General features: G+C 45.6%; 1 protein-coding gene and 1 long non-coding RNA gene across 5 annotated transcripts in view; one reads left to right on the top strand and one right to left on the bottom strand.

Annotated features, from left to right (window-relative positions):
- Nhsl1 (NHS like 1) overlaps positions 1-26,484 on the top strand; it is a 223,494-nt gene that overhangs the window by 84,475 nt on the left and 112,535 nt on the right. Inside the window, exon 1 of one of the 3 annotated variants that reach the window (XM_050159449.1) lies at positions 9,868-10,661. The exons of the other annotated variants lie outside the window; for them this stretch is intronic. Within the exon in view, the coding sequence (XP_050015406.1) occupies positions 10,454-10,661 (208 nt within the window). The 5' untranslated portion in view covers positions 9,868-10,453. Of the gene's footprint in view, positions 1-9,867; positions 10,662-26,484 lie in introns of those variants that run through there. 3 annotated transcript variants of the gene reach the window in all.
- Positions 926-9,674, bottom strand: LOC126511929 (uncharacterized). Of its 2 annotated transcripts, none has more exons than XR_007594825.1 (4): positions 9,486-9,674; positions 6,070-6,171; positions 4,688-4,902; positions 926-1,268 (listed from the first exon to the last, which is right to left on the bottom strand). It is a non-coding gene; the product is annotated as an uncharacterized lncRNA (long non-coding RNA). The 2 variants fall into 2 exon arrangements; XR_007594824.1 differs by having other exon boundaries at positions 4,688-4,946.

Raw genomic sequence — 26,484 nt, forward strand, 5'->3', positions numbered from 1 at the left:
TATTTACTTGAAATTATGGTTTAACAGTTTAAAAGTTGTGAATCTGAAACTTTAACAAGCTGGGGCCCATCATGGAAGCCTGTTTGGATGTGAGTTTCCAGATTGTGCTAAATAAGATACAGATATACAGATTTCTCTTTTTAGATACACTATGTCCGTTCCTCTTCATAACCTCAAGTGATGTGTTATAGGTTCTGAAATACGGCGTGACATTTTCTGGCTGCATAGATTCTTAAGTTTTGATGGGCAGAAAGGAGTTTTTCTTTTGAAAGTATTTTAACTAGATGGTACTGTGAAGAACCAGTGGCAAGGGCAATTTAAAATGTCTCTGATTACTATGGGGCATCTAATGAAAATATTCATGTTTGACTTTTTTCAGAGCATAAATAATTTCAATACTGCACTTGAGTCGGCCATGGACCAACAAGAAATTTCTTGATATCTTCAATTCTGACTCTGTACTTAACAAGGTGTTAGCAAGGGTTGGCTTAGACCAGTGGGACCAGAAGATGTTTGTCATTATGAATGAAGTTCACTGGTGCCATGATTTTCTTAGGCTCATCTTCATTCATTCATTTATTCACTCATTCATTTGTTTGATTTCCATTCGTGAAGCTGGAGAGATGGATCAGTGGTTAAAAATACTTGCTTTTTTTTTTTTTTTTTAATAGAGGACCTGGGTTCAGTACCCAGCACACGCATAGCGGCTCACCTCTGATGCCCTCGTCTGGTTTCCATAGGTACTGGATGTATGTATGACGCCTGTGTGTGTGTGTGTGTGTATATATATATGTATATATATGTGTATATATATGCATGCAGGCAAACACTCATACACATCACATAAAAATAAATCAAACTTTAAATTCTTATTGATTTTTTTTCTTTTTCTTTTTTTTGGATTTTCGAGACAGGGTTTCTCTGTAGCTTTTTGGTTCCTGTCCTGGAACTAGCTCTTGTAGACCAGGCTGGCCTCGAACTCACAGAGATCCGCCTGCCTCTGCCTCCCGAGTGCTGGGATTAAAGGCGTGCGCCACCACCGCCCGGCTTGATTTTTTTTTTTTTAAACACAGTTGTTTCCAGAGGGAAAAAGGCTTTGGGGGCTATAGGAAATTTAATCTGAAATAATAAGATTTCTTACTAGGGCCTGGAAAAGTAGCCCATGGGTCTAAAGAGATCTTCTGGAGGATCCAGGTTCAGTTCTCAACTCCCATGTGGCTCCACAAACATCTGTAGCTGAGTCCAGCTCCTCCAAAGGTACCAGGCATCTGGTGCACAGATAGATATACATCATGGCAAAATACCAATAATACCCTTAAGATAAATAAACACATTTAAAAAGATTACTTTCTGCATTACGTCTATATAGTCTCAATTTATAAATTACTATTCAAATTGGAACGATTTGCACTAAAAATGTGGCATTTTAAAATTATCCTGATTTACCTCACGAATACTATAAAGCAGGCATTATTGACTAAACATTGAATTTTTAGTAGAATCTCAACTGAAAACATCTTAAGGCACTTTTCCCCCTTATTATTCATGGCATTTATATGTAACAGAGGCAAAAAATTACAGAAAATGAGTGCTTCCTGTCCCTCTGTAAGTCACCAGCTTAGTGTCAGGTGGGTTTAGAACACTGAGTACATGCACTTTTGATTTTTTTTTTGTCAAGCTTTATGAATTGAAATAAAAGCTGAAAACTCCAGCTTCAGAGAACTTTCTCAAGGTTTTTGCATTTTACAAGTACCTTGAAGTAGATTGTTGAAAAGAAATTAGAAAACTCAGACTGCAAAAAAACAAACAAAAACAGAATTCCAGTTTCTTTGTATAGAGATGGGTAGAGACGGTACAGTTGTAAGACCCCCCCCCCACTTCCTTGTATTGCTCTCTGACATCGCTGTACGATTCTCCCTCACACTTGGCTTAACACACAACCCTGTACTCCCTGCTAGTTCTGGAGATCTGAGGACTGTGCTTTCTGTATTGCCTCCAGCAAGCTCCAGCTCCCTGGTCCAGCAGCCAGATGGATTCCCTTCATCTCACTCTCCATCCTCGCCTTCACCTGCCTCTTCCTCTTCCTCTTCAGTCCTTATATCCCTCTCTTACGTGGAAAGGATACCTGAGATCTTATTAAGCATTCTTCCTAGAGAACCCTTAATAGCCTCATCTCAAGATTTTTTTTTTATTAAAGGTCAATTTGTTTCATTTATTTCATGGGTATGTGTAGTAGAAGGAGCGAGCCGCATCCCGCCGCCCGGCTAGCCTAACCCCCGAAATAATCACACAGAAATTGTATTTCTAGCCTCTTATTGGCTAACTCTCACATCTCGATTAACCCATTTCTATTAATGTGTATTGCCACTTGACTGTGGCTTACCGACCTGAGTCTAACCAGCATCCTTCTCGGGCAGGAGAATCATGGCGTCTGCCACACTTCCCTTCTTCCCAGTATTCTATTCTGTATACTCTGCCCAACTAAGGGCTGCTCTATCAAAAGGCCAAGGCAGTCTCTTTATTCAACCAATGAAAGCAATACAAATACAGAAGGACCTCCTACACCAGGTGTGTATGTGTGGCTGGGTGTATATATGTGTAGCATTGCATACAGGTACCTGCGGAGGCCAGAGGAAGGAGTTGGAGCCTCTGGAACGGGAGTTACATAATCCAATCATGGATGCATACCCTCTCCGCATATGAGGTCACTCAGGCAGTGCCTCTTACCTATACTGCAACAAAACCGAGCTGCCGTCCTATTGTTTATGTTCTACCGCGGCACAGCTTGTGCTAAAGTATATGCTGGCAAAATCCAGTGGCGTGATAGCCAGTTCTTGGATTTTTGGGGTTTTAGCAGCTGGTTGTAAATTACTGCCAACTTGAAACTGGCCTTGTTGGGCGTCCCTACACCAGGAGAACTGGCAAATACTGCAAATCCAGGCTCCCTCCATGCCTCAACTCCCACCGCAGAGAGTCGCTTTTCCAAGACAGCACCCATGGATCAAATTTCTCTGTTCCTGAGATTCTCAGCCTGGAGTATTTCTCATCACAATAACTAAACTCGAGCCCTGACTCAAGGCACTGCCGTCTTTTCAATCCCTCTTGCTGTTATGTTACAAGTAACTGGATATTTGTGACCTACAATAAACATTATTTTCCTCCCGAGCTAGCACCTATCTTTTGTGTTTTACAGCCTGGCTCAGTTCCTAGGAGGGGATCAATACATATTTGAACTGATTCCTTTATCTGGGCTCCTGTCCTCCTCTCCGAGATGACTCTCAAACTGATAGAAACTGAGGCGTAGGCAGCTGCCCTCTCCCGCCCACCCTGTACACATAGATATTTGTATTTACCTATATTTACTTATTTGGAGACGAACTTGAATTTAGGTTCTTTTCATTTGTGTTTTGAGTCAGTGTCTCACTGTGTAGCTCAGGCTGGCCTCATGTTCCAGGTTCTTCTGCCTCAGTCTCTAGAATGCCGTGATCATGACCCCTGACAGGAATTGGGGTTCCGAGTGACACCGATCCAAGTCATTTTAAGCACATTGTACCAGTTCTGTTAACTGGCGTTGTTCAAAGGCTCATCTAGCTCGCTAGAGTCACTGCTGCTGGTGTTCAGATGGGTGTGGGTTTCTGACTTGGACTGGCAATGTAGTGAAAGCTGGTTGGCTTGAAAACAAGCCTGGGGGGGGGAGGGGACCAGCTCACCCCAGTGTGCGGTGTAAGGCAAGCTGAGTGTAGCGGGGAAGCTAGAGCAAAACGGAACGAATGCTTTGGGAGGTCACCTGGGTTGACTGAAAACATTTTTGTCATAAACATCTACCAGGAAAAAAAATTGACGAAAACCAAAATGTGTTTCCACTGCTTCTGACCAGTTAGGTTCATCTGACAGGGCCTCAGGCGCCCCAGCCCATCTCTCTGGAGAACCATGGAGGACGAGGGGCTGTTCCTCTGATTCTGATTTAGTGTTCACTGCAACAGTGGGGTGGATCACTGAGATTATGGCGTTTTGGGAGACGAGAGCAAGTATTAATGTCTGAACAAATTAAGAAGGGCAAGGAGTCTTTCCTAAAACAAAGCCGTTTGACAGTGTGAGCGGTGAGATTTTGTTAGTCACTCCTTAATTCAGGTTGTGTTTCTATTATCAGTTTCAATTTTGATTCGGGGGATTTGGTGGTAAAGGAATGATCACCTTGAAGAAGGTCTAGTTACGTCCTTATCTTGAAACATAAGCTCAAAAGAAAAGCTGTACAGGGAAATGAACGGATGGCTGGATGGCTCCGTTGTTCCCTCCTTCACGGGGAATCCCTGTCCTGGGGGACGTGTTGGCTCAGAGGTGAACCGTACACCACTATCAGCTGACTGCTTCTGGAGTTCAGAATTTCGGGCCCTTCCTCAGATCTGAATCAGACTCCGTGTTTTAATAAGATCCCCTGGGATTTATGTGTTTAACAAGCCTTCTAAAGGCCTGATTGAGGAAACATTAATAACCATAGCAGTCACTGCAGAGGCCACCAGAAAGGTGTCAACAGCCACGAAGTCAAGATTTTCCAAGACTGCTTGGTGCTTCTTTTCAGGTTTTTACCCTTGTTCCTATTGTATCTGAAAAGTCACGGTGTTGATCCTCAGTTTTAGGGTATTTTCTGACCTGAACCTCTTAGATGGGGGTTAAAGTGGGCACAGACCTCTTCTTTTGGGCCATTGACTGCTCCACAACTTCCGATGGTCTCTGTGCTCTGGCACCATTGTTCTGTGTACCGCTGCTGGCGATATTCCTCGCCGTGTGCCTCACCTCAGGGGACCCAGGGTACTGCTGCCACCATATTGCTCCTGTATCAAGTGATCCCTCGGGGGCTAAGGCGCGGGGTGTCAGATCTTCATGGAGGCCTTCTCCGACTCACTGGTGTGTAACGGTAGACAAATGCGTGTGTTTAGTCTCGTCATCTGAGGAGAACAATATTACTCATTCATGGAGAGGGACAAATGACAAAAAGCCAGACCTTTCAGCCCAAGTTGACACAGAAGTCATGATCATCCTGCCTCACTCCCTGGAACGTCAGGGTTACCAATGTACATGCCCATGCCAGACACTTTGCATTTTTAAGATAGGTTCTCCTGTAACCAAGGCTTGTCTCAAGCACCTTCCACCACCAGGGATGGCCTTGATCTTCTGACCCATCTTGCCTGGTTCTTCTGGGATTACAGGCATGTACCACCCCCTCCCCACTCCCTGAGCTAATATTTCTTCCTGTTGAACATTGGTACAATGGTAGCTGAGAATTTAGTATATCGAGGAAGAATTTGGTTGTGGTTATGGGAGCAACATGGCCTTGCTTTTGTGGGGTTTGTTTTGTTTTGTTTCTTAGATACAAATAACTTGGGCTAACCCAGAGTTTGGGAGGTCCAGACTTGAGGATCAGAAGTTCAAGGTCAATCTTGGCTTCATAGGGAGTCTGAACCCAACCTGAACAACTTGGAACCCTGCCTCAACCAAACACCAAACTAACCAAGCAGCAAAACAACCTCCCCACACCCCAAATAAGACAAGCAGTAACTATCTCACACCATTTACTTTTGTATGGGGAGAGAGAGACTTTTAATTATTAGTGTGTACAAATTACATAGAAAGATTTCCACTTAACTCTGCCCTTAAATTATTCATAAGAAGTGAAAAAAAAAAAAAAAGAAAAGAAGTGACAGTTGGGAAACCGACTGCACCCTGTCCCAGAAGTAAAAGCTGCCTGAGGGTTGTCTGGGAGATTTGGATGGTAATGTGATAAGGGCCACATTGCACTGCTTTCCCCCTCCCCCATAGGGTTCAAGCTGCCAATAGCTGTGCGTGCCTCCCGCCCCCACCCCCTTTGTCTCTCTTCAGAAGTCTTCACTTTGGCTCCCCACTGCCCCCCCAGGGTGACCAGGCCACCCACACAGCAGCCCCGCACTGTTCTCTATTGGCCTCTCCCCTTCTCTCTTCCCTTCCTCCTTCGAAAGAGCAGATGAGATACACACGGAAATTAGAAGTCACAGCTCTCGCTCATTTGAGGGTGTAGAGGCCAAAAGAACTCACAGCACTTGAAACGAATCCCTGCTCTTGGCTGGCATTTCACGCAGATGGCAACTGGAGTAATTTCACGCCTGATTGGTGGAGGGGCTTGTCTCCTCGTGTATCCTGTCATGTTTAACAATTTTTGTTAGATGGAAAACTTTGACTCGACTACTCTCGGTTTTCAGGATGCTGGTACAACACGCAAGGCTTCTCAGTGTATCCAATGTACCCGCTGACTTGGGTAGAAAGCAAATCTCTTCTAATTCATGGGCACTGACTCAGGAAGATGGTTCTAGAACTTTCCCTAACCACATAGTTCAGTGCCTCTCAGTTTTTATAGACAGCTTTTAATTAATCTATTATTTAAATTATTCCTAAAATAATGCATTTTCTTCTAATGTCGGTAGTAGTTATTGGTAAGTGACCCCAAGGGGCCAAGGCTTCATATAAAAGGGGCAGTCAGCCATCAGCCTGACACAGACCCATCCTGGTGTCGTCATCCAGCCATTCTGACCCTTGGGCTGCAGCCACACAAGTAAAGGACAAGGGTACTAGTGGGAGGCAGCTGTGACAAAGCCCTTGTATTAAAGCCACGCATTTCATTCTGCGAGGCCGCACAGGCTCCATCCCGCTAAACATGTAATTTCAGCAAGCTTGTTTATCTGCTCTCTCTGTGCTTGAAGCAGAGCCATGCCGCGTGGTAGGAGGGAGTGGGATTGGCACAGGGGATGGCAGCAGAAGTTGCTGTGTGACAGCCTGATGGCAGGAGGGGACAGGGGAAAACCCATCACAGTGAGGAGTGGGATCACATTTCCTCAGCAGGTGTGTTGACAAGATCTGCGAAGGGCGTGTTCTCCATAGCTTTCCGTATGTGTGTGTGTGGGGGGGGGTTGAATTATGACATTTTGAGATTTTTGAAGATGATTGAAGTTATTTGAGAAAACCGTCGATACTCTAAAGCTCATACTACTCCCCAGTAGCAGTTTTTATGAAGAGTACAGCATTTCCTAAGTGCACACCGGCTCCACAGCCCTGGCTGAGAGCCCATTGGTTAAGGTGTGTGTCTGTGCAGTTGCTCAGTGAATGCAGTTTGAATGAACGACATAGCTGAGGCAGCCCACCTAAGCTCTTCTGGAGCCCACATGGCGCATGAATAAAACTGAGTCCTTCAGGGGCTGACTAGAAGTGTTGCATTGGCCAAACAGCAAGTGTGATCCAATAGTAAACTCACTTGAAGTATGTGGCTTTCTTTGTATTAGCAAATATGCAATCATGGAGGCCAGCGGCTCTCAACCTTCCCAATGTCTACAGTTCCTCATGTTCCGGTGACTGCACCCCCCACAACTCTAAATTTATTTAATGGCTACTTCATAATTGTAATTTTGTTACTGTTATGAATCATAATGTAAATATCTGATATGTGACCCCAAAGGGGTCGCGACCCACAGGTAAAGAACTGCTGATTTAGACCATAGCCTAGATAGTCCACGGAGGATTGTTCATCAGTTCTGTTGTGTGGTTTGGTGGAACAGTATCTCTAAATCCAGTTTCTTCGTTTACCTACATCTAGGATAAAATTATATTTTACAAATAACTTCGGCCCATATAAATATAAGTGACTTTAAGAGCGAGTCTTGAGTCTTGGCTCTAAATAGGCCCATTATCATTCTTGGTGGCTTCAAGTGAGTTTTCTTCTTGCCCCTGCGTTAGCTTCTTGCTGGACGTGTGCGAGACTGGGGATGTGTGAGGAGCAGGCCCTGAGTACTGGCTCGGGTGCACCCGGACTGTGTCTGTACTCTAAGAGGCCTGCAGAAGAGAACCCAGCTGTTCCTCTGGTGCAGGGAACAGCAAGGGGTTTATCACAAAGCTTAGAGAGCTGTACATTGCAACCCTAACATGTGGACAGCAAGTTGGAGAGGTTTGTGCTCAATGTTTGGGGCCCACAGGTTCTTAGAGGGCAGGAGTCCCGCGAAACTCTGTGATGCTGAACAGCGTGGAGGACGCATGGACTTTTCTATAGTGCTTTAAAAAAATTCCTTATGGGGCTGGAGAGATGGCTCAGTGGTTAAGAGCACTGCCTGCTCTTCCAAAGGTCCTGAGTTCAATTCCCAGCAACCACATGGTGGCTCACAACCATCTGTAAAGAGGTCTGATGCCCTCTTCTGGCCTGCAGACATACACACAGACAGAATATTGTATACAAAATAAATAAATAAATAAATATTTTTAAAAAAATTCCTTATGTTATATTTTTAATTCTTTTTGCTTCTTGGTTCCTGGAGGCAGGATATCATGTAGCCCAGGCTGTCTGCTTTACATTTAGAGGATGACCTTGACCTCTTGGTCCTCTTGCCTCCACCTCTTCAGCACCAGGAGGATGGGTGTACACACCACTGCGTCTGATGGTGTCATTCATTGTCTTAGCACTGGCGTTAATGGTCAGCATAGACAGATCATTGCAAACTAAAAGCTGAAGCAGACCCAGTACACCCGGTAGGGTGAACCTCTGACCCGGTGATGTCTGCTATAACTCACTCCACATCCCTCACCCCTGCTCTGCCATGGCATGTGCTTGTATGCCTCAGTTTCCCTGTCTTATCACTTGAGGGGTTTAAGCTACAGGATCTCTTGAGAATCCTATTAGCTATGAACTCCTCATCAGTGCCAACTAGGCTGTTTTGTCGCTTGGCTTTTCGGTCCCAGTGTCTTCCTCTGGTATAGTACGGGAAGTGACTGTCCTAGGGACACTCTGCGCTGTAACTTCTTCAGCAAACATCCCGGTCCTGGTATGCTGGAAGAGAACCTCTTTTGTAGCCCTGGAGAGTTGGAATAGACTTTGTGGTGCAGAGTTTGCTTTTAGAACTTTTGGTTTGTTTTTCCAGACAGAGCTTCCCTGTGTATCCATGGCTGTCTTACTTAGTACTTATTCTGTAGATCAGGCTGGCCTGAACTCAGAGATCCCTCTGCTTCTGCCTCAGTGCTTGGATCAAAGCAGGTGCTGCCTCTGGCGCCGCCACCACCCTGCTGCTTTTAGAACTTTTAGTCGCTTTTATTTTCAGCGAATTTGTTAGTGTTGATATGACTAATTCTCTGCTTGTTGCTGTCTGCCACACTCTGAGCATGGTTCTGGGGCAGGGAATGCTGACTTTCAGGACCAAGGCATCACAGGGACCTAGGGGAGGGGTTATATACACTCCAGCGCATTGCAAGGTAGCTTCTAGGTGCTTTGATTTTGCTTGCAACCAACCGATTGCTCTAGCATTGTTTTCACATAAGTTTCTCTCTGATAGGGTGTCCAGTGAAAGGTCCCCGGGGCCAGGCTGAAGAGGGGTGCTGTGCCCCACATTCTGCCTATGGGTGGCAGGAGGGGAAGCGGGGACAGGTGCACACGTGGCTGCTTCTCACCTTGGCTGGAAGCAGGAAGTGAAACCTCTTACCTTATCCTTGAGAATGGCATTCCTAACCCCCCACTAGGACCGCTGGCGGACTCCAGAAGGGCTTCTGGTGATCACACCTTTTCAGACAAGTGGGTCCATTGATTGGCAATCCAGTTCTTTTTTTGTGACCTGCAGGCAACTACGTTCGTCACAGGCTTGCATTCCCAGCGCTTTGCAGGAGTTCCGAAGTTTGAGCTACCACCGAAGTGTAGTCTGTGGAGGGGCGGGGCTCTCCGTCGCCAATGAGGTGCCTTCAGTCCTGGGCAAGCCTATCATCTTTCGCGGGAGTGCTTACTCTGTAATCCAAGCGATAGCCACGCAGCCTGTTTTATTGTTTGTGGAGTCCTGCGGCTAGGAGCGCTTCCCAGACGGGAAGGAGGGCAAGTGGGCGGTTTATGATTCTGCCCTGTGCCGAGACGAGAGAGCCGAACGCTTTGATTTCTCCCAAGTAACCTGTGTGGGTGAACTTTAAAGTGGGGACCTGCTTGATTCTGGATCTTTTTCTGCCGGGTGGGGAGTTAGCTCCTCCACCAGAAGCTGGCTTTCTGCCTTCAAAAGGAAGGATGCCCTGGAGAGGCGTAGGATTACATTTAGGGATGCTAGCCGAACAGCCAAGTGTCGGGGTACCTTGGCTCTTCTTTGCAAAGTCTTGGCAAGTGTGTCTTAAATGACCACAGCGTTTCTTTTTTAAAAGCTTGTACTTCTTTTTATTTTTAATTTTTGCCCGTGGACCTCTCTCCAGAAACTGGTGCTGCAGTGTGGCTAGAGTAAACCATTTTTTAAAAATATATTTTTAATCCTTCATTTCCCTTTTTCTTTTGATTGGGCACACAGAAGCACAATGCCAGCCCGACTCTCAGCGTTGTCTGGATAAGTGGGAAGGGGCAGGCTCCTTTCAAGGACCCGGGCCAATTCGAAAAAGCCAGCTTTTTGTTTGTTGGGCTGCCCTTTGTCTCTGGAGGATTTTGATGCGAAAGAAGATGAAAAAGGAAGGCGCCTCAGGTTCCTTCAGACTCAAGGCAAACCCAGGCTCTCTCTCACGTGCTGTGAGTTGGATAAATTTCTCCTCCCTGTCCAGGCAGACAAAGAGGCTGTTTCGCAGTGACGGAGAGCTGTCTGTTTGTGGGCAGCAGGTGGAAGCAGATGATGAGAACTGGATATACAGAACCAGAAAAGGTGACTTGGTTTCTGCTGTTGTTATTTTCAATTTAAGCATCTTTTAAAATTTTTCTTCTATAGACTTTTTTGTTCCTATCAATGATTTCTTGTCATCCCCCCCCCCAAATTAGGAGTTTCTTGTTTGTTTTTGTGTTAGAATTCAGAATTCAGCATTGTTCATTTGTTTATATGTCTAAAATAAAAACTCCCTCAACAAGATTCGGCTTGTGACTGTAGCCTCCGGAGAAGGTTAAATGGCTGTTGTCTGCTGTGGGCGCTCTCCCTTCCCTCCCCAGTCTGTGTTGTCCTGTGACTTGGGTAGAGTGAACGAGAAGACATCAGTCCAGATGGGATCTTCTAGCCTGATGGTCCTGGGTCAGTCATGAGCTCCTGTTCTGCAACCGCTTTGAGAAAACTTGGGGGTCTGTGGATGGTCTTCTGGCAGCTGTCTCCTGAGAAGATGCATGACTTGTGACTGAGTGCTTGAATTAGACAGGTGCTGAGTGTGATGTGGAGGGACACGGACACACAGGGGAGTCCCTTTCAGACCAATGTTACTGTCTGTTCTCAGGATTAGCATGTTAGGCACCACCCTTCCACCCCCTGGAAGGTAAGGAACACAGGGGGCATTGTGGTATTTCATAAAACCCCCTGTTTTCTGTATAGAATTCCTGACATCTGTGTAGTAGGATACCGGCTGTAAGACCTGGATTGTTTCTCTCTGTGATGGTCTCTGCGTTGGGTGTTGTCCACACTCCAGTAGGGAAGCACTCCTGTGTGTTACAAAGGAGCCCGGTCCAGACATTGCTGGGACTGTGTGGGAATTGTTTACTGTGTTCTCTCTGCCAAGAGAAACCTTGCTAGAAGCTCTCAGGGACCCATTCTTGCCCCTCTTCTGGGAATCCAAACTGCAGAAATGTGAGTTAACTCACCTGGGTTCATGATCATTCTGAGTGCTTTGGAAATGAAACACAGCTCTTCTATAGGGACAGTGGTGTTAACCCGCTTCTGTCTGTCTGTTGAACTTGTCGGTGTCAGAGGAAGGACTGGTTACTGTTCTTTAAGACGTCGGTTGCCTATTGCACTAAGGAGATGGTCATCAGTGGTCCCCCATCCTGAGCTTTCATACCCAAGTTTTGAGTCCACCCTGTGCAATCGCCAGTGTCGAAACAGGCATTTCTCTTCTGGCTGCCACTGTCTAGTTTAAGTCTGGGAGCTGCTTCTCTAAATCAGGAATAAGCTGTGGTTTGGTAAGTGGCTGGCCCATCGTGTTTGAACCAAACATGCTTGCAGGGTGGACCCCATAGGGCTGTGGTTGCAAGGGAGTGCACTTTTGACTCCTCTGGCCTGTGCCAAAGTTGCTTCTCAGGACTTAATTTGCTTCAAACCAACCACTGCCAAGTTTCTGTTGAAGACGGTGTACGTGTGAGCATGTGGCTTTAGTACTTCAGTGTCCGTGGTTCATCCAGATTGCATTAAAGGGGGAGAGAGAGAGAGAGAGAGAGAGAGAGAGAGAGAGAGAGAGAGAGAGAGAGAGAGGGGGAATTTGTATGCGTTGCGTTGATTTGGAAAGCGAAGCGAATACTGTACACTTGACTTGTAGAGTATAAAGAAGTCGTTGTGAAGAGCGGGGGCAAGTTCTGAAGGAAGGGAAGACTTGTATATTTCCCAACACAAAACTCCGTGTCTTTTATCCCTTCATGTCACAGGGGGCACTGTCGCTTCCTCCGTGTAAACGGGGTCCACCACAGCGTGCGCATTTGTAGGTTCTTAGAAATAATTGGCCCAGAATAAATATTATCATTTGGACACATGGGGTGCAGGGAAGTCTGTTAAACGCTGCCTGTATATTACAAATCGTAGACTTACATTCTGTTTCCATATTTAGCTTGCAAAGGAAAATTGGCTCTCTTCCTTGACACACTGTCTCAGGGGCATATACTAACAGTTGGGCTTTATTCCTCGTAATTCTTCCCCTTGCAGAGATGTAGAAGTGACATTTGTTTACATTAGCAGATCAGAAGAGGAACCTTCTTTAAGGCAAATCAGGCAAGGCTTTGGGCTTTCTTCTGATGGGCATGATTATATAGCAGGGATTTCCAGTCACCGCAGAGGTGCCCAGTGGCCATATTAAGACTGGGTTACATATAAAAAAAAAAGCACCTAAAACCTACTGGTCTGATAGGCGTAGGGGGCGTCTCCTGTATCTAACTCCTAGAATGTGAACAAGTCTTTGGACTCATATATGCTTCTGATAAACTTCCGTCCTCCCCTCCCCCACTACCTTCAGTCCTGGCAGGCAGGGTGGGCAGTAGTTATCCGGAAAGTCAACCTTCCTTGCATTCTGTGGGGTGTGGGGAGGCTGGTTCTGCCACTGCCTCTGCCCGCCCGCTCCCAGCTGTTTCAAGGCCAGACTGTTGTTTCTGCCCTCTGTCGCCAGGTAACACCTTACAGTACTGCCAGCCCATCTGATCCTTGGTGAATAGTAAGCTGTAGAACACATCCATTCCTTTTGCAAAGTAGAAGGCCTCGTCATGGTGAATCTCCAGGCTGAGGAGTAACAGTTACAATGCCAGCGTTCACATGATTACTTTTGAGGGGAGTTTATTTATTTCCTTATATATTTCTTGAGACAGGGTCTTTCTACATAGCCTTGGCTGTTCTGAAACTCATTTTGTAGCCCGGGGTGGCCTCAAACTCACAGAGATCCGCCCGCCTCTGCTTCCTGAGTGCTGGGATTAAAGATGGGCGTCGCCACCGCCTGGCTTTACATGCTTACTTTTGAAGATGACTATCAGGGTTTTAGCCTTTGATTTTGCTGTTTTCACCCCCAGAAACTAAGGTAAAATGATCGCTTCAGATTTCCGCGGATTCTTTTCATAATGTTAGAGGTGACCAACAGGCATCTTTCTGCTCCATGACTTTTCCCTGTGTATCCGAGTATTGAATGTTGCCCGAAGTCGGACTGGAGAAAGAGCTCAGAGGTTAAGAGTCCCTGCTGCTCTTGCAAAGGGCCTGAATTCCATTCCCATGACCCAGGTCAGGTGGCTCACAACTGCCTGTCACTACAGCTCTAGGGGATCTGACACTTAGAGGCCATCTGCACTCACGTGCAGGTCTTTCCTTTGCCTAGAGACGTATGATTGAACAGTAGGCTACCAGAAGATTCAGATAAATAGGCTCAAAGCCATCACCAGCGAGCTAGCACGTGGACTTATCTTGTCACAGCTCATAAGGAGTTAGAATGGTCTCGTACTGACGTTTGTGTTCAGGGAGCTGAGAGCGAGTGCTTAGTATGGTGATCAGTTCTTTTGTTCTCGCTGCGTCGTGAGCCACTTCAGCAGACCCTGCTTCAACTTTATTAACTGTAGAAGCCAGAACGTGAAGCCGTGAGAGGCACTGACTCAGGAGAAAGCGGGGAGTGTGGTGGCACAGGGGCCTTGGGTGTAGCTTTCTTAGCGGTGATGGGGAGGGAGGCTGGTGAGAGGAACCTTGCTTACTGAATTCTGGGGAGTGTTTGCTTCTGTGGAAAAGCACAGGGAGGTGTCTGAGGGGCAATTAAAAAAAAAAAACTGTGGAAAAGTACAGTGTGAAGGTTAGAGAAGGCCCGGACAAGGGATTTTTGTCTGAGACCTTTCCGTGTTTTCTGTGTTCTTCTGGCTGTTAGCATGGAATTAACCAGCGTTTAATTAGTGATTCCTCACCACGGCCACTGAAGCTTCTCAAGGAAAGCTAATGACCCGTATTCGTCCTATGCTTCCCCTTTCCTGCTCACTGCAATAGAATAAAAGAGGTGGGGGTAACAATGGAGGCCATGGGGGTGTCTTCTCATTGGGCAGAGCACATTTCGCTTCACCCAGTTCTCTTTTGGCTGGGTAGAGGCATGATTGATGACCCTGGAATTGACAGGTCTCCCAATAGAGATGTTTTAAAATAACATTTGTATTTTTTCCCTGTGGATTTTATCATCATCTGAACTTAGTGACATGACCAAATCTGACTTGTCTATATTTCAGTGTCTCCCCACCAACCAGCCTGTAACTTCAAACACGGGACTTGCGGTACAGCTCCTGTAGACTGCCTCACAGAAGTGAGGTCCTGGATTCAATCCTTGGCACCTCCTGTTTTATACACCCCCAAACCAGAGGGTAGCCTTTGTGGACACCAGGGATAAGGAACAATTTGCACCCTAGGTCATCAGTTCTTGAGTGTAGGAGCTGTATGTAAATTGTATGTAGGAGTGATGTGTTATTACATCCAGTACCCCTCCTCATCAGAGAGTTGCGGAGAACAGCCCCACTGGCCATAATTGGATTAGTAATGACCAGATATCATAATGAAGAAAAATGGCTTGCCAAGACCCAATGCAGCAAGTTCAAGTTCCTATTTATATAATGTTATCTGGGTTCTGTTTAAAAAAAAAATAGTAAAACATCTTTAAAATTGTGAGACTTGAGTAGAGCACAGATGTTAAGGAAGCCTAAATATTGTTAAAGGGACATCGCAAATTTGTGCTTTGAACTAAGCAAGCATTACTTATTCTGAGGGTCACTCTGTTTATCAGGAAGGTGGTTAAATGGATTTTCATCTTAACAGAAGCACCAAGACAGATGGCCTCAGAGCATGATGGCTTGTTGTCCTTCTTAAATTCCCACTGAAGCTGGCCTTCTGTGGAAGAGACAGCGACAGCCACTTGGTATTTTCTCTGGTCCACTAAGACTGCCCTTTATTGATCTTTGATTATTTCTTTTTACTTTGAGGTTGGCAGCCTCTGTTGCTTTACTACCTTGCTTTATAGCCAAGGGGGGGGGGGGGAGACCTTTTTGGTCATTAAATTGTGGCAGTTTTGTTGAAATGATGTTCTTGTTCTAATATCCTTCCTTCATTAACTTTAAAAATTTTGTGGGCTTGTTTGAGAATTAGTGACTTCCTCAAATGACTGGAAGTTTGTTAGTATTCAAAAAAGGGGGCTTTCCACCAGGACTTCAGTTGAAAGTGAATACTTTTGCTTTTCTTCTGTTGTTGAAATGTCTTTACTAAATGAAGAAAGACCTTTGAAATGGCATTATCTATCATCTATCTATCTATCTATCTATCTATCTATCTATCTATCTATCTATCTATCTATCATGAGACAGGTTCCTACTAGGTAGCCCAGGCTGGCCTAGAACTTGCTATATAAACTAGACGGCTGCCCTTGTTCCCCTGCTTCTGGAGTGCCAAGATTAAAGGTGTGTCCAATTCTAAAACCCAGCTTTTGAAAGTTTTGTTTTTAAACAAATAGTTGTGTGGGTTTTTTTTTTTTTTTGAGAAATCCTATTATTTATTCAGTATTCAGTATTGTTTCTTATTGTTTTAGAATACACCGTATTTCTATGTAATTCTAAGGGTTTTCTTCGACTATATTTTCCATCAAACTCAAGGGTTTTTGTTGTTTTCTTTTCTCTTTTTTGAGACAAGATCTTATACTGTAGCTCTGGTTGTCCTGGAACTCACTGTCCAGGCTGATCACTGTCCTGGAGACTCACTGTGTAGACCAGGCTGATCTGGAACTCATAGAGATCTGCCTGCCTCTGCCTCCCAAGTGCTGGGATTAAAGGTAAAAATGTACACCACCATGCCCGTGAGAGATTTTTTTTTTTAATGATTGTATTTTCTATCAAATACTTCAGCTCAGTACGGTCTAACTAGTTTTACCCCTACGGATCTGTTGTGCTTGCGGTCACCCTGCCTGTCCTGATCTAGCTACATCTTCAGTCCTTTCCTGGGCCTCTCTCCTCGCCCCTGCTCTCTGCCCTCCTTCCGTTTTGATACATCCTTGAGCCTACACTACATCCAGAGGGATTTTTCTAAAACGCGTATTTACTTGGATTAAGCCTTTGGGGCTCACCACTGTCTATAGAAAGCAGCCTCTCACTTTAGAGCACAGAACCTCTGTGCTCCAACCTGCCTGTGCCCTAACTCTTACATCAGGACTAGGGATAAGCTTACTGCTCGCCCTCAGATCCAGGAGTTGTTTTGCCTTACTTCCTCTTCCCATTCCCAGAATGCCACAGGCTCCTCCCGTGCCTGTCGACTTCCTATTACTCTGGGTAGTCTCCCTAATCCCCTCCGGCCAAGCGGATTACTTCCTTTCCTGCTATTTCTTTGCCTTCCTCATCCCCCGTAATTGCCTTCATCCTACAGTGGGTATACTTATTTGTCCGAGTCTTGAACCTGACAGCTAAGCCTTTGAGGACAGAAATTTTCCCCTCCTCCCTCCCCACAAGGCTGGGTGCTTAGTAAACTATGGCTAAATGGGGGAACAGTAACCTATTTGGATTCTATGACAGTGCTGTTTGCATAAGCCAGGCACTGCGCGCTTGTGACTTTCTCTAAAGCACCAGCAGGTTAGAAGAAGCTCTGTGTTTAGTAGCTGAACTCAGAGTGCAACAGAAGCCAAGGTTGGCTTTGCAGAGACAGAACGTTGGCAGCAGGCTGCTGTTGGCTGTTGCTGCTCTTAAGGCTATGAACGCATCAAGTATCTTGTAGAAACATCTGATTGTTTTGACTGATGAGTGGCGTTGACTTTAGTGTACAGAGATGAGGCTTGAGATAAGGAGAGGCTGTGTGGTGTTATGGTGGTCTACTCTGAACCATTTTCCCTTTGCTTTCGCTATGGTGAAGGCCGGGCTTATTCTCTGACAGCATCAGTAATTCCAAGTAATCCAATCCAGTGCAAGTCCCGACCGGGAACCCCTTGGTAGTTTTCCTTCTCAGACAGTTTAATGACTGTGTCTTTGATGTATTCTCTAAGGCCCATGCCATGTGTTTCCTGCTTGTCACAGAGCCCCCCCCCCCCACTCGGACACTAAGCTTCTCACTGTTCACTGTACGCAGTGGCATTTGGCCTCCCCTTTTCTAGGGCAGCTTTGCACCTGCTTCTCCTTCCCTGTCACCTGTCAGTCCTCACTCAGCAGTCATCTCTGTCTTTAGATGCTTGAGATGGTCACAGTAGGCTCCCCTCCTAACCTTTACGTCTCCCGTCTCTTCCCACCTTGAAAACACTCACCACCATCTAAAATATTATGTATTTTATGTGTTTATGTTCAGTGTTAACTATCTCCTCCAAGTAGAATTTAGCCTCCCAAACTTTATGATGAATGGTATACTATCTGTTTATAGATCAGTAGCAGGTATGGGTTTTTTTTTAATGAAAATGTGAATGAATTTTAGATACCGCATTACCCTAGAGCAGAGGCTCTCATCCTTCCTAATGCTACGACCTTTTAATACAGTTCCCCATGTTGTGTGACCACCAACCATAAAATCATTTCATTGTCACCTCATCACTGTAGTTTTGATCCTGTTGTGAATTATAATAGAAATATCTGATAGGTGGGATATATAATTTGTGACCCCTGTGAAAAGGTCATTCGCCACCCCACCCTCCCAAGGGGTCACAACCCATAGGTTGAGACCTGTTGCCTTAGAGATTGGATGTGGCTGGATTTAATGGTACTGGCAGTTGGGTTGTATCTCTTCACTCTCAACAGTGAAGTGAGTTAGAACATACTTTGCAAGAAGTTTCAGTGGAGAAACAAGTGTCTTTAGGGTGGTTGTATAACCAGGTGTAAGCTATGCCTTCTTTTACATAGTCCTCCAAAGAACCTATACCTCAGTATTTTGGTCGAATCCTGAGATAAGTAAAATATTAAATTGAAAGTCGTGTCTGCATCAGTTTGTTCACCCCTGGTTATTAGCGTGAGCGGCTATCTGAGAGCTTCTCAGGCTAAACACTACCTAACAACACTCTACGTAAGTTAACTTGCTTAAAAGATATTGTCCAGGTATCACAGATGGTCATTAAAAGTAACAACTGATTTGATAATCAGAAAAGGGTCAGATCATTAGAACGAAACTGGTCGGGACGTTTATTCAGACAGAGAAGTGACGTCGACAGTAACTATGGATGTTTTGGGGTCGTGGACTCAGTAGTTTGGTTTTGGGGGGATGTGCCTCCTACCTCTTCGAAGATTCATCTGTGTCTTACCTGTGTCATTTTCTTTGTACGTTATAGTGGTATATTATTTGTGCTTTAATAAATAAAGCTTGCCTGAAGATCAGAGGGCAAAGCAGCCACACTAGTCAGGCATATAGGCCAGGGAGTGGTGCACACCTTTAATCCTAGGACTCAGAGACAGGGGCAGACGGTTCTCTGTGAGTTCAAAGCCATCCTGGGCCACACAAGATTGTATCTGTCTAAAAGAGAAACAGAGCTCACACAAAGGTGGCCCCGGCACTTGGGATCACATGTCTTTAATCTCAGCAGTAGGGAGGTAGAGACAGGGTATGGCTGGGTAGAGAGAGGAATATAAAGGGGAAGAGACAGGAACTCAGTGGAGGATGGAGTTTGAGGTCAGTAGAGAACATTGCAGGATATCCATTTCGGTCTGAAGATTTGGTAAAGGTAAAAGTTCTCTCTAGTGGTTGGCTGTTTTGCTTTTCTAATCTTCAACTTGAAACCTAATATGTGCCTCTGGGTTTTTACTATTTGTGCTACAGTACGTCAGTGTGCAGGCATGGTGGGAATATGGGATCAGTAGACAATGGGGCGTGGCAGGCTAAATGGAACAGGATTAGAACCTGGCCGTTTTGGAACTATGTCATGAGAAGAGACAAAGTGCTGGCTGAGACTTTTAAATACTCACACAGAGAAAGCAGGTACGGAACTACAGGTTTCCCAGTTAGACTGTCTTTATTAGGGTTCCTCATAGATTTATAGTAACATGTTCCTGGAGGTAGTGACACCTGATTTATTTGTTTATTATGTATACAGTGTTCTCTCTGTCTGTATGCTTGCTGGCCAGAACAGGGCACCAGATCTCATTACAGATGGCTGTGAGCCACCATGTGGTTGCTGGGAATTGAACTCAGGACCTCTGGAAGAGCAGTCAGTGCTCTTAACCTCTGAGCCATCTCTCCAGCCCGACACCCAAGTTTTAAAAGTACTTTTAAATGTCTTTTAAGCTATATGAAAGGCAGTTGGTTGTTGCCTTAGGTTTTGATTCTCATTAAAGGTGATGGTAGATAGAGGCTGCTCTTTAGTTTCTTAGCCGCCCAGACCTGAATAATCACACAAAACTATATTAATCATAACACTGTTTGGCCAATGGCTTAGGTGTATTCCTAGCTAGCTCTTACATCTTAAATTAACCCATTTCTATTAATCTGTGTATCATCACGAGGCTGTGGCTTACTGGAAAGGTTTTCGGCATTTTGCTCCTTCAGCAGCTACATGACGTCTCCCTGACTCCGCCTTCTTTCTCCCTGCATTCAGTTTAGTTTTCCCGCCTAGCTCTATTCTGCCCTGCCATAGGCCAAAGCAGCTTCTTTATTAACCAATGGTAATAAAACATACTCACAGCATACAGAGGGGAATTCCACGTCAGGTGACATTTGTGGCGATCACTGCCTTAATGCATTGGATTGGAAAATGCTTTAATAACCGACTCCCCTACTGCTTGCACACATGTATACGCCTGGATTGAGGCTGGAGAAACCTGGAGCTGGACAGCTATGTGATGTCTCTGGTCAGACCTGGACACTCCGTACCACTCTCCTCCATGCCCTCAAACTCGGCATTGGCAGAACAATCCCGCTCATTTCATGGCTGTCTGACAACTGACTAGTTATGATGGGCGGTAAGCAAACAGTTATTTGGCTCTTGCCCAGTCACACTTGAATGTTTAAACATGGCTGGTATGTGGTGAGCGCCCGTCCAGTGCATCAGAGGGGTCCTGCTGAAAGCTGTCTTCTGTAGAACTAGGAGTTTGTTAGTTCCGTTTGCCAGTTGGGTTGTGAGCCGCATCACTTACCCTCATGGTCCTGTGAATGGCAGATAGTGGGGCTTTGTGTTTTAAAAGCCGCTCTTGCTTGCTTCTGAGAAAGCCACACTCAGGAGCAAGCCTATTCCAGGGGCAGGACAAGAATGCCTTGAATTGGGAGGTTACCCGGAATGGCGTGTCCTTTGGAGTTTTCCTGTAGGAGGCACTCAGGAGGGTGGGAGTCAGCCTTGCCATCTTCCTGCCGCCCTCTCAGTTTCGAAAAAGACTACACTGAGAGCCGGAATGAGTGGACGATAACGGGGAAGGATGGTCATAAAGTCGAAGGAATGGGCTATGAGTAGAGGTGCCCATCTCTGATGACTCGGTTCCATTTCTCAGTTTGCTTCCTGCATGACTAATTGCCTTAGATGCGTTTTAAGCCACAGCTTAACATTTCTTAAAGAGGTTGAAAAGAATACGGAGGGAGATTAAGACTTCAGCTGGTCACTGGTTAACAAATTCTAGTTGTGCAAGGAAGCCAGCAGGTGTGAGTTCGATGGTCCGTCCTTCCTGCGGGACAGCTTAAAGTAACAACTGCAAGCAACTGAGATTTCTGTAAACCGTATCGTGTGGTTTTTGTCTAGTCCCTCACCTCTGTCCCCCTGAGATTCTCGCTCATTTTGTAACAAGAAACTTCTTGGCTCTGGCAGAAACTGGGTTTCCAGTGTTCCTGGGGTGCATTTTGAGATAAGCTGGAGTCCTTCCCGAACACAGGTTGAGTATTGCATTAGTCTTGATTGGCCGGGGATCCTTTTACAAAGCACACAGTACAGTTGGCAAGTTCACCTTCACGGCTGGTTGTGGCTGGAGCTTGGTTTGGTTGCTGGGATCACCTTGCCTGATGGTTTCTTATTTACATCATCTCCCACCCTGCTCCCGTCAATAGAAAGTACAGAGCTCTGATTTCCTGGAGAAAGAGATTAGGTTTCTACTTTAAAGCAATTGTATTGCTTAGTTAGTTAACACACTCTACTCCAGTATAAAAAGGTGGTTGAAATGTTTTTCTTCTTTCTTTCTTTATTAGCTTCCTTAGCGTGTTTGCCTGAATGTTGCCCCGTCTGAGAATTCTGTCTGTCTGACTTATAAGTCGATTTGAGATGGTATTCCTGTTTTGTGTACCTCTTTGGTCGTGAGGCTGGAGTGTTTTGGAGTGTCTGAGGAGATGTCTTGCCCTAAGTATTGCTTTGGATCATCTGATCTTGGTCACATTCCACTGTCTGATACCCGTGTTGGTTTATTAAGTCACTGTAGTCAGGGAATGCCGGCACCGCTTCCTGGAGAAACACTGCTGCTTGTTCTTGTTTCAACCACTAATACCCTCAACAAAAATATGACTAGAAGTTTTTTTGTTTGTTTTTTTACTGGTTTCTGTAAATTAAGCTGTCTCCCCCCCCCCCCCCCGCCCACTGCCTTAGAAATAAATGCTCATTTTAGAAGAGGGAAGAATCTTCTAGAATGGAGCCATGGTGTGGATATTTGGCTCTCAGTCACCAAAATTTTGATTGTCAGTCAGGTATGTTCTGATGTTTAGCTTGTGTCTGAATTAATGTCCTTCATCAGTTTCCTAGCCCTCATGTGGTTCACCTGTGTGCACGAACAACAGGCTTCATGAGACTGACGACCTGCCCTGCATGTCTACATGGGATACCCCTGGTTTCCACTTATTCTCCCTTACTAAGGCTGAAATGTTAGTCCTGACAGAGTTAGTTGTATTATTACTCATTGGATCACAGTCTTGAGTCAGTAAAATGATACCTTGTGTCAGCATCAATTTTCAGTGGTGTCTCCTCTGTGTCCGGGACAGCTCCTCCCTGCTAAGTAGATGTGACAACTCTCAGGCAGCTTGTTGCTGCAGAAAGGCCCAGAAAAGCCTCAGGTACTTCGAGATCCAGCATGGATTAGGCCTGCACCTCAGAAAACCAGCTTGTGACGGTGAATACGGAAGGAAGCATTTCCTCACCACTGAAATTCCTCCTCTGGGTTCCCTCTGTGCCAGGAGCCCGGGACCAAGTGAGCGTGCAAAAAGCAGCTCTTGAAAAATGGCAGCAGGCCGAGCATTTTCCACTGCGAGCCTCATTGCCTGCCTCGGCGTGCCTCGGCGTGACATCGTGACATTGAAGGGGCTGCTAATCACGACGGCTGATTCCTTGCACCTGCTGGCTGACCCTAGGGGAAGTCTGTGAATAGCAATGTCTGGCCAGTGTCTGCCTTATTCATTATGCTTGTTGTCCAGTCCCCAGAAGGGAAGAATTAGTGGAGATATTATGTTCACTTAAATTTCCGTATGCGTGTGCACGTATTCATGCGTGTGCATGTATATACGTGTGCGTGTGCAGGCCCGAGGCCAATGTTGAGTGCTTTACTTTGTTGCTGTCTACCTTGTCTTTTGAGACAGTCTCTCTCATTGTATCTGGATGTCAGCAGTTAAGCCCGAATCGCCAGCCAGTGAGCTCCTGAGGCCCTCTGGTCGCCATACAAGCCCCGCCCTGCACAGTGGTGGGGTGACAGCTGCCACACCAGTATTTTTTGTGCATGTCAGGGATAAAACACAGGTCCTTGTGCCTGTATGGTGGGCACCTTACACACCAAGCCATCTCCCTAGCCACTTAAATCTACCCCTGAATTGTTAGACTCTAGCCTGTCTGGAGGGAAGAGACTGTTTAACTAGAAGCAACATTTTCTTAGCAACATCAAGTATTTGATTAAGCCAGAGGCTGGTCGGAGATAATCGCATCGACACTGTGCTAGCCTGAGTCAGACAGGAAAGCACTGTTTTTGTTGTCCTTGGGATTTCTATGAGCATTCTTCCAAGCCAGGAAGAGAGGAAATTTACCGTGTGGAAAGCTGACATGTTTGGTCCCGAACGTTGCTCGGTATTGTTCTGTGTGTAGAGCCTGTTTGCAGATCAGAGTTTACACAGGACCCGCACACAGGTGATCTCATTTCACTGTGATGACAGCGCTGTCGGATGGGCAGGACAGGTGGCATTATCCCTGCTGTAGTGAGAAGGCAGGTCCTGGCAGATTAAATGATTGATTTGTAGCCAGCCAGGAAAGGAAAGAGATAGAGGGGATTCGAACCCACTTCTTGCGGTTTAGTTCCACCTTCTTCCTGCGGGACACTGCAACTCTGCAGTTCAGGGATTCAGTTTAATTTTTTTTGCGTGGGGTAGGGGGCTCTTTAGTGTATCTGTGAATAGTCGCCATCTGGTATAGTCCCGATGGGCCCAGGGCTTGGGAGCATCTTTGTCTTGGCAGGAACTGAATTTGTCCCTTAGTATTGTGACTACTTCGCATTTCCCCTTCACCGTTAGGCTTTGTTTTTTCACCTGTGTATTTGATTCCGTTTTTGGGTTGCCGCGCCGTGTACTTGGGTGTTTCTAATTCGTGATCTTATGGGAGGGTCTGGGCAGTCCAGTTTATCCCAGCTGTATTGATCTAGAGACTTCTGAGATCCCGAGCTACAATCCTGAGTACCCTGGTCAGAGGCCAATGTGATTCCGGCTTCCTGATCTCATTTCCAACGCTTGAGTTTGTCAGAAAAGTGTTCCTGTAATATGCAATTGTCTTTTAACGTAATTATCTGCTGTTGGCCTTTCTTTTCCGGTCCTGTTGAATTAGTGTATGTTTACATCACTGTGCAGTCCTATGGCTGCATGTAGGCCTCCCAGTTCTTTCTGTAAACATTGAAGTTTAAGCATGCCTGTAATCCCTGTGTTAAATTGGATCACCGATTCCAGCATCGTTTACTTAGAAAGCAAGTTTAACTTCTTAAGCATCACCGTTAACCACCATCCCCGACAGCGCTGAGCTTTCTTTCCCTCATGACTTTTCTTGTTCCTGCTTGCAGCTGGTATTGGGTCGGTCACGTATATCCATCTGGTAGACATCCCTCCCCCAGACTTTATTCTCCTTTCTCCCTTCCTTCTTCCTGTTTTTGAGCTGAGGACTCATGTCCTCGGTGGCGGTGTGTTTACATTTGTGGTCCTCCTGCCTCTGCTGCCCTAGGGCTGGGATTGCAGGGGAGCGCCACGGTGCTTAGCCAGAATTTCTCTTTCCTCTCTTGCTTTCACATCATTTGATTCTTACAAACAGAGAAAGGGGGAAGAAAGGTAGCCTCTGTTCCTGACAGCCACATCTCCGATGAACATTTTTGATCCCAAGCTTCAGATAACAGTTGACCCTCATGAATACAGATGGGAAATTACATGGAGTAAGACTGAGAAAGTTGATTATTACTATTTTTTTCCTCTGTGAACTGCTAATAACCCCATTGGAGTGTTTGAGCAAGTAGTTGTATGTAATAACTGAATCAGGAATGGGAGGGACTCCTGTCAGACTTACCTTCCCAGCAGGCATAGGGGCCGAGGCTCTTAGAGCCCTGTGCTATTTCTTGTCCAACAGAAAAGCGAGGAGCAGACAGGTGAGTCAGATGCCTCAAGACCCAGGACTAGTGCCGGCCCCTGGCCTTGCGTTCTTTCTCCCATCTTAAATGGCATTGAGAGTGTGCTCTGTTCTATTACTTTCTTTGGCTTTTGACGTTCCTGACTGATGTATGGAGGTCAAATGATGGATTTCTCTGCTGACCTCCCGGGGCATGCTTTGCGAGTTTATTCTGTGTCCCCCCAGAAGGCTTTCTAAGCAAACAAGCCTGGGACAAGCGACTTAGCATTGCAAAGGCAGAGGGGGAGAAGCCTCAGTCCTGGAAACAGGCTCACAGTGTCAATTTTATTTCACTCAAAGACAAAATGCATTCATTCCGCGGCAACATGGGAAGGGGTGGGGAGAGCAAACCCTTGTGCCCCGAGCTGCTGCCTCTCTTTTGTTTGAGCTGAAGTCCCTGGAGACAGTCCAGTGACTTTCACAGAGCGGGCAGAGTCGCACCTGCCTCCGAAGGCGCAAACACATTCTTCAGCTTTCGGTGTGGCTTTCTGTGTTTGGCACAGATACCTTTTCTCCTCTTGAGTGATTATAGATTTATTATAGTTAATAGTTACATTTGTAGGTACACAGAATAACAATAGAGCACAAGGCAATTTCAGCCTTTTTCCCCTAACAGAATTGTAAACCACTTGGGTTAAAATTTAACTTTACTGATGCTAAGCCAGAGAGAGCAGGGACCAGCAGAGAGGAAAAGTGAAGAGGTGTTGGCCGTGTTCCACCTGATCCGAGCAGAAGGCTGTGTTGTGGGATGTCGGGTGTTCTGCAGACCGGGGGACCCTGTGATCATCCCCAGCCGCAGCATGCACTCCACCCCTGACATCGCCCTACCAATTTTCAGAATCATTTTTTTTTTTGTGTGTCTAATTTTAAACTCCTGAGGACAGAGGAAAAGACTCAAGAAGACCAACTGCGGTGGTTTCCTCAAACCATTATCGTGACCAAATCCTACGGGTCCTGAAATAACTTTTCCCATTTCAAACTGCCCCGCTCCTTAGGAGACTTGGCAGCTGGGAGGGAAATGATTAGTTTCTTCCTTGAAGTGTGTTCACTCTGGTTAAAGTGGGTCAAAAGTTGGCGAGTGCGGGGATTTCAGAAATAAGCTACCCTTTAATAGAAATTCTGTAGGTTTTATTTGTTTGTTGTTTGTTTTCGAGACAGGCTCTCCCTTCCCACAGTTCTGCCTCTCTCTCTCCCCTGACCATTGGGATGAGAGGAGTGAGCTACTACATCCCCTGAAATTCTGTAGTTCTCTTTATATCTTTGAGTTTTCAAAATATATAAATTTAAAAAAAACTATCTTAAATTTCTAAGTCACAAGGCACTTAAGTATTAGAACAATATACTTAGTTCTCTAGATAAAAATCATCATAAATTTAAATTTAGTTTACTATATCCTGCTAATCAGGATCTAAGTGTGTCTATTATTCATTTAACCTTTCTGCTTGATTGTAAGTGGTGATAGCTCGACATTCTCTTTTTGAACTTGCTTTATGTTGTGGCAGAACTTGGGGCTCTCGTGACTGGCTGCCGCAT

This window comes from Alexandromys fortis, unplaced genomic scaffold (genome assembly GCF_014885135.2).
Source record: "Alexandromys fortis isolate MF-2015 unplaced genomic scaffold, M_Fortis_MF-2015_v1.1 scaffold_107, whole genome shotgun sequence".
Taxonomy (NCBI): Eukaryota; Metazoa; Chordata; class Mammalia; order Rodentia; family Cricetidae; genus Alexandromys; species Alexandromys fortis.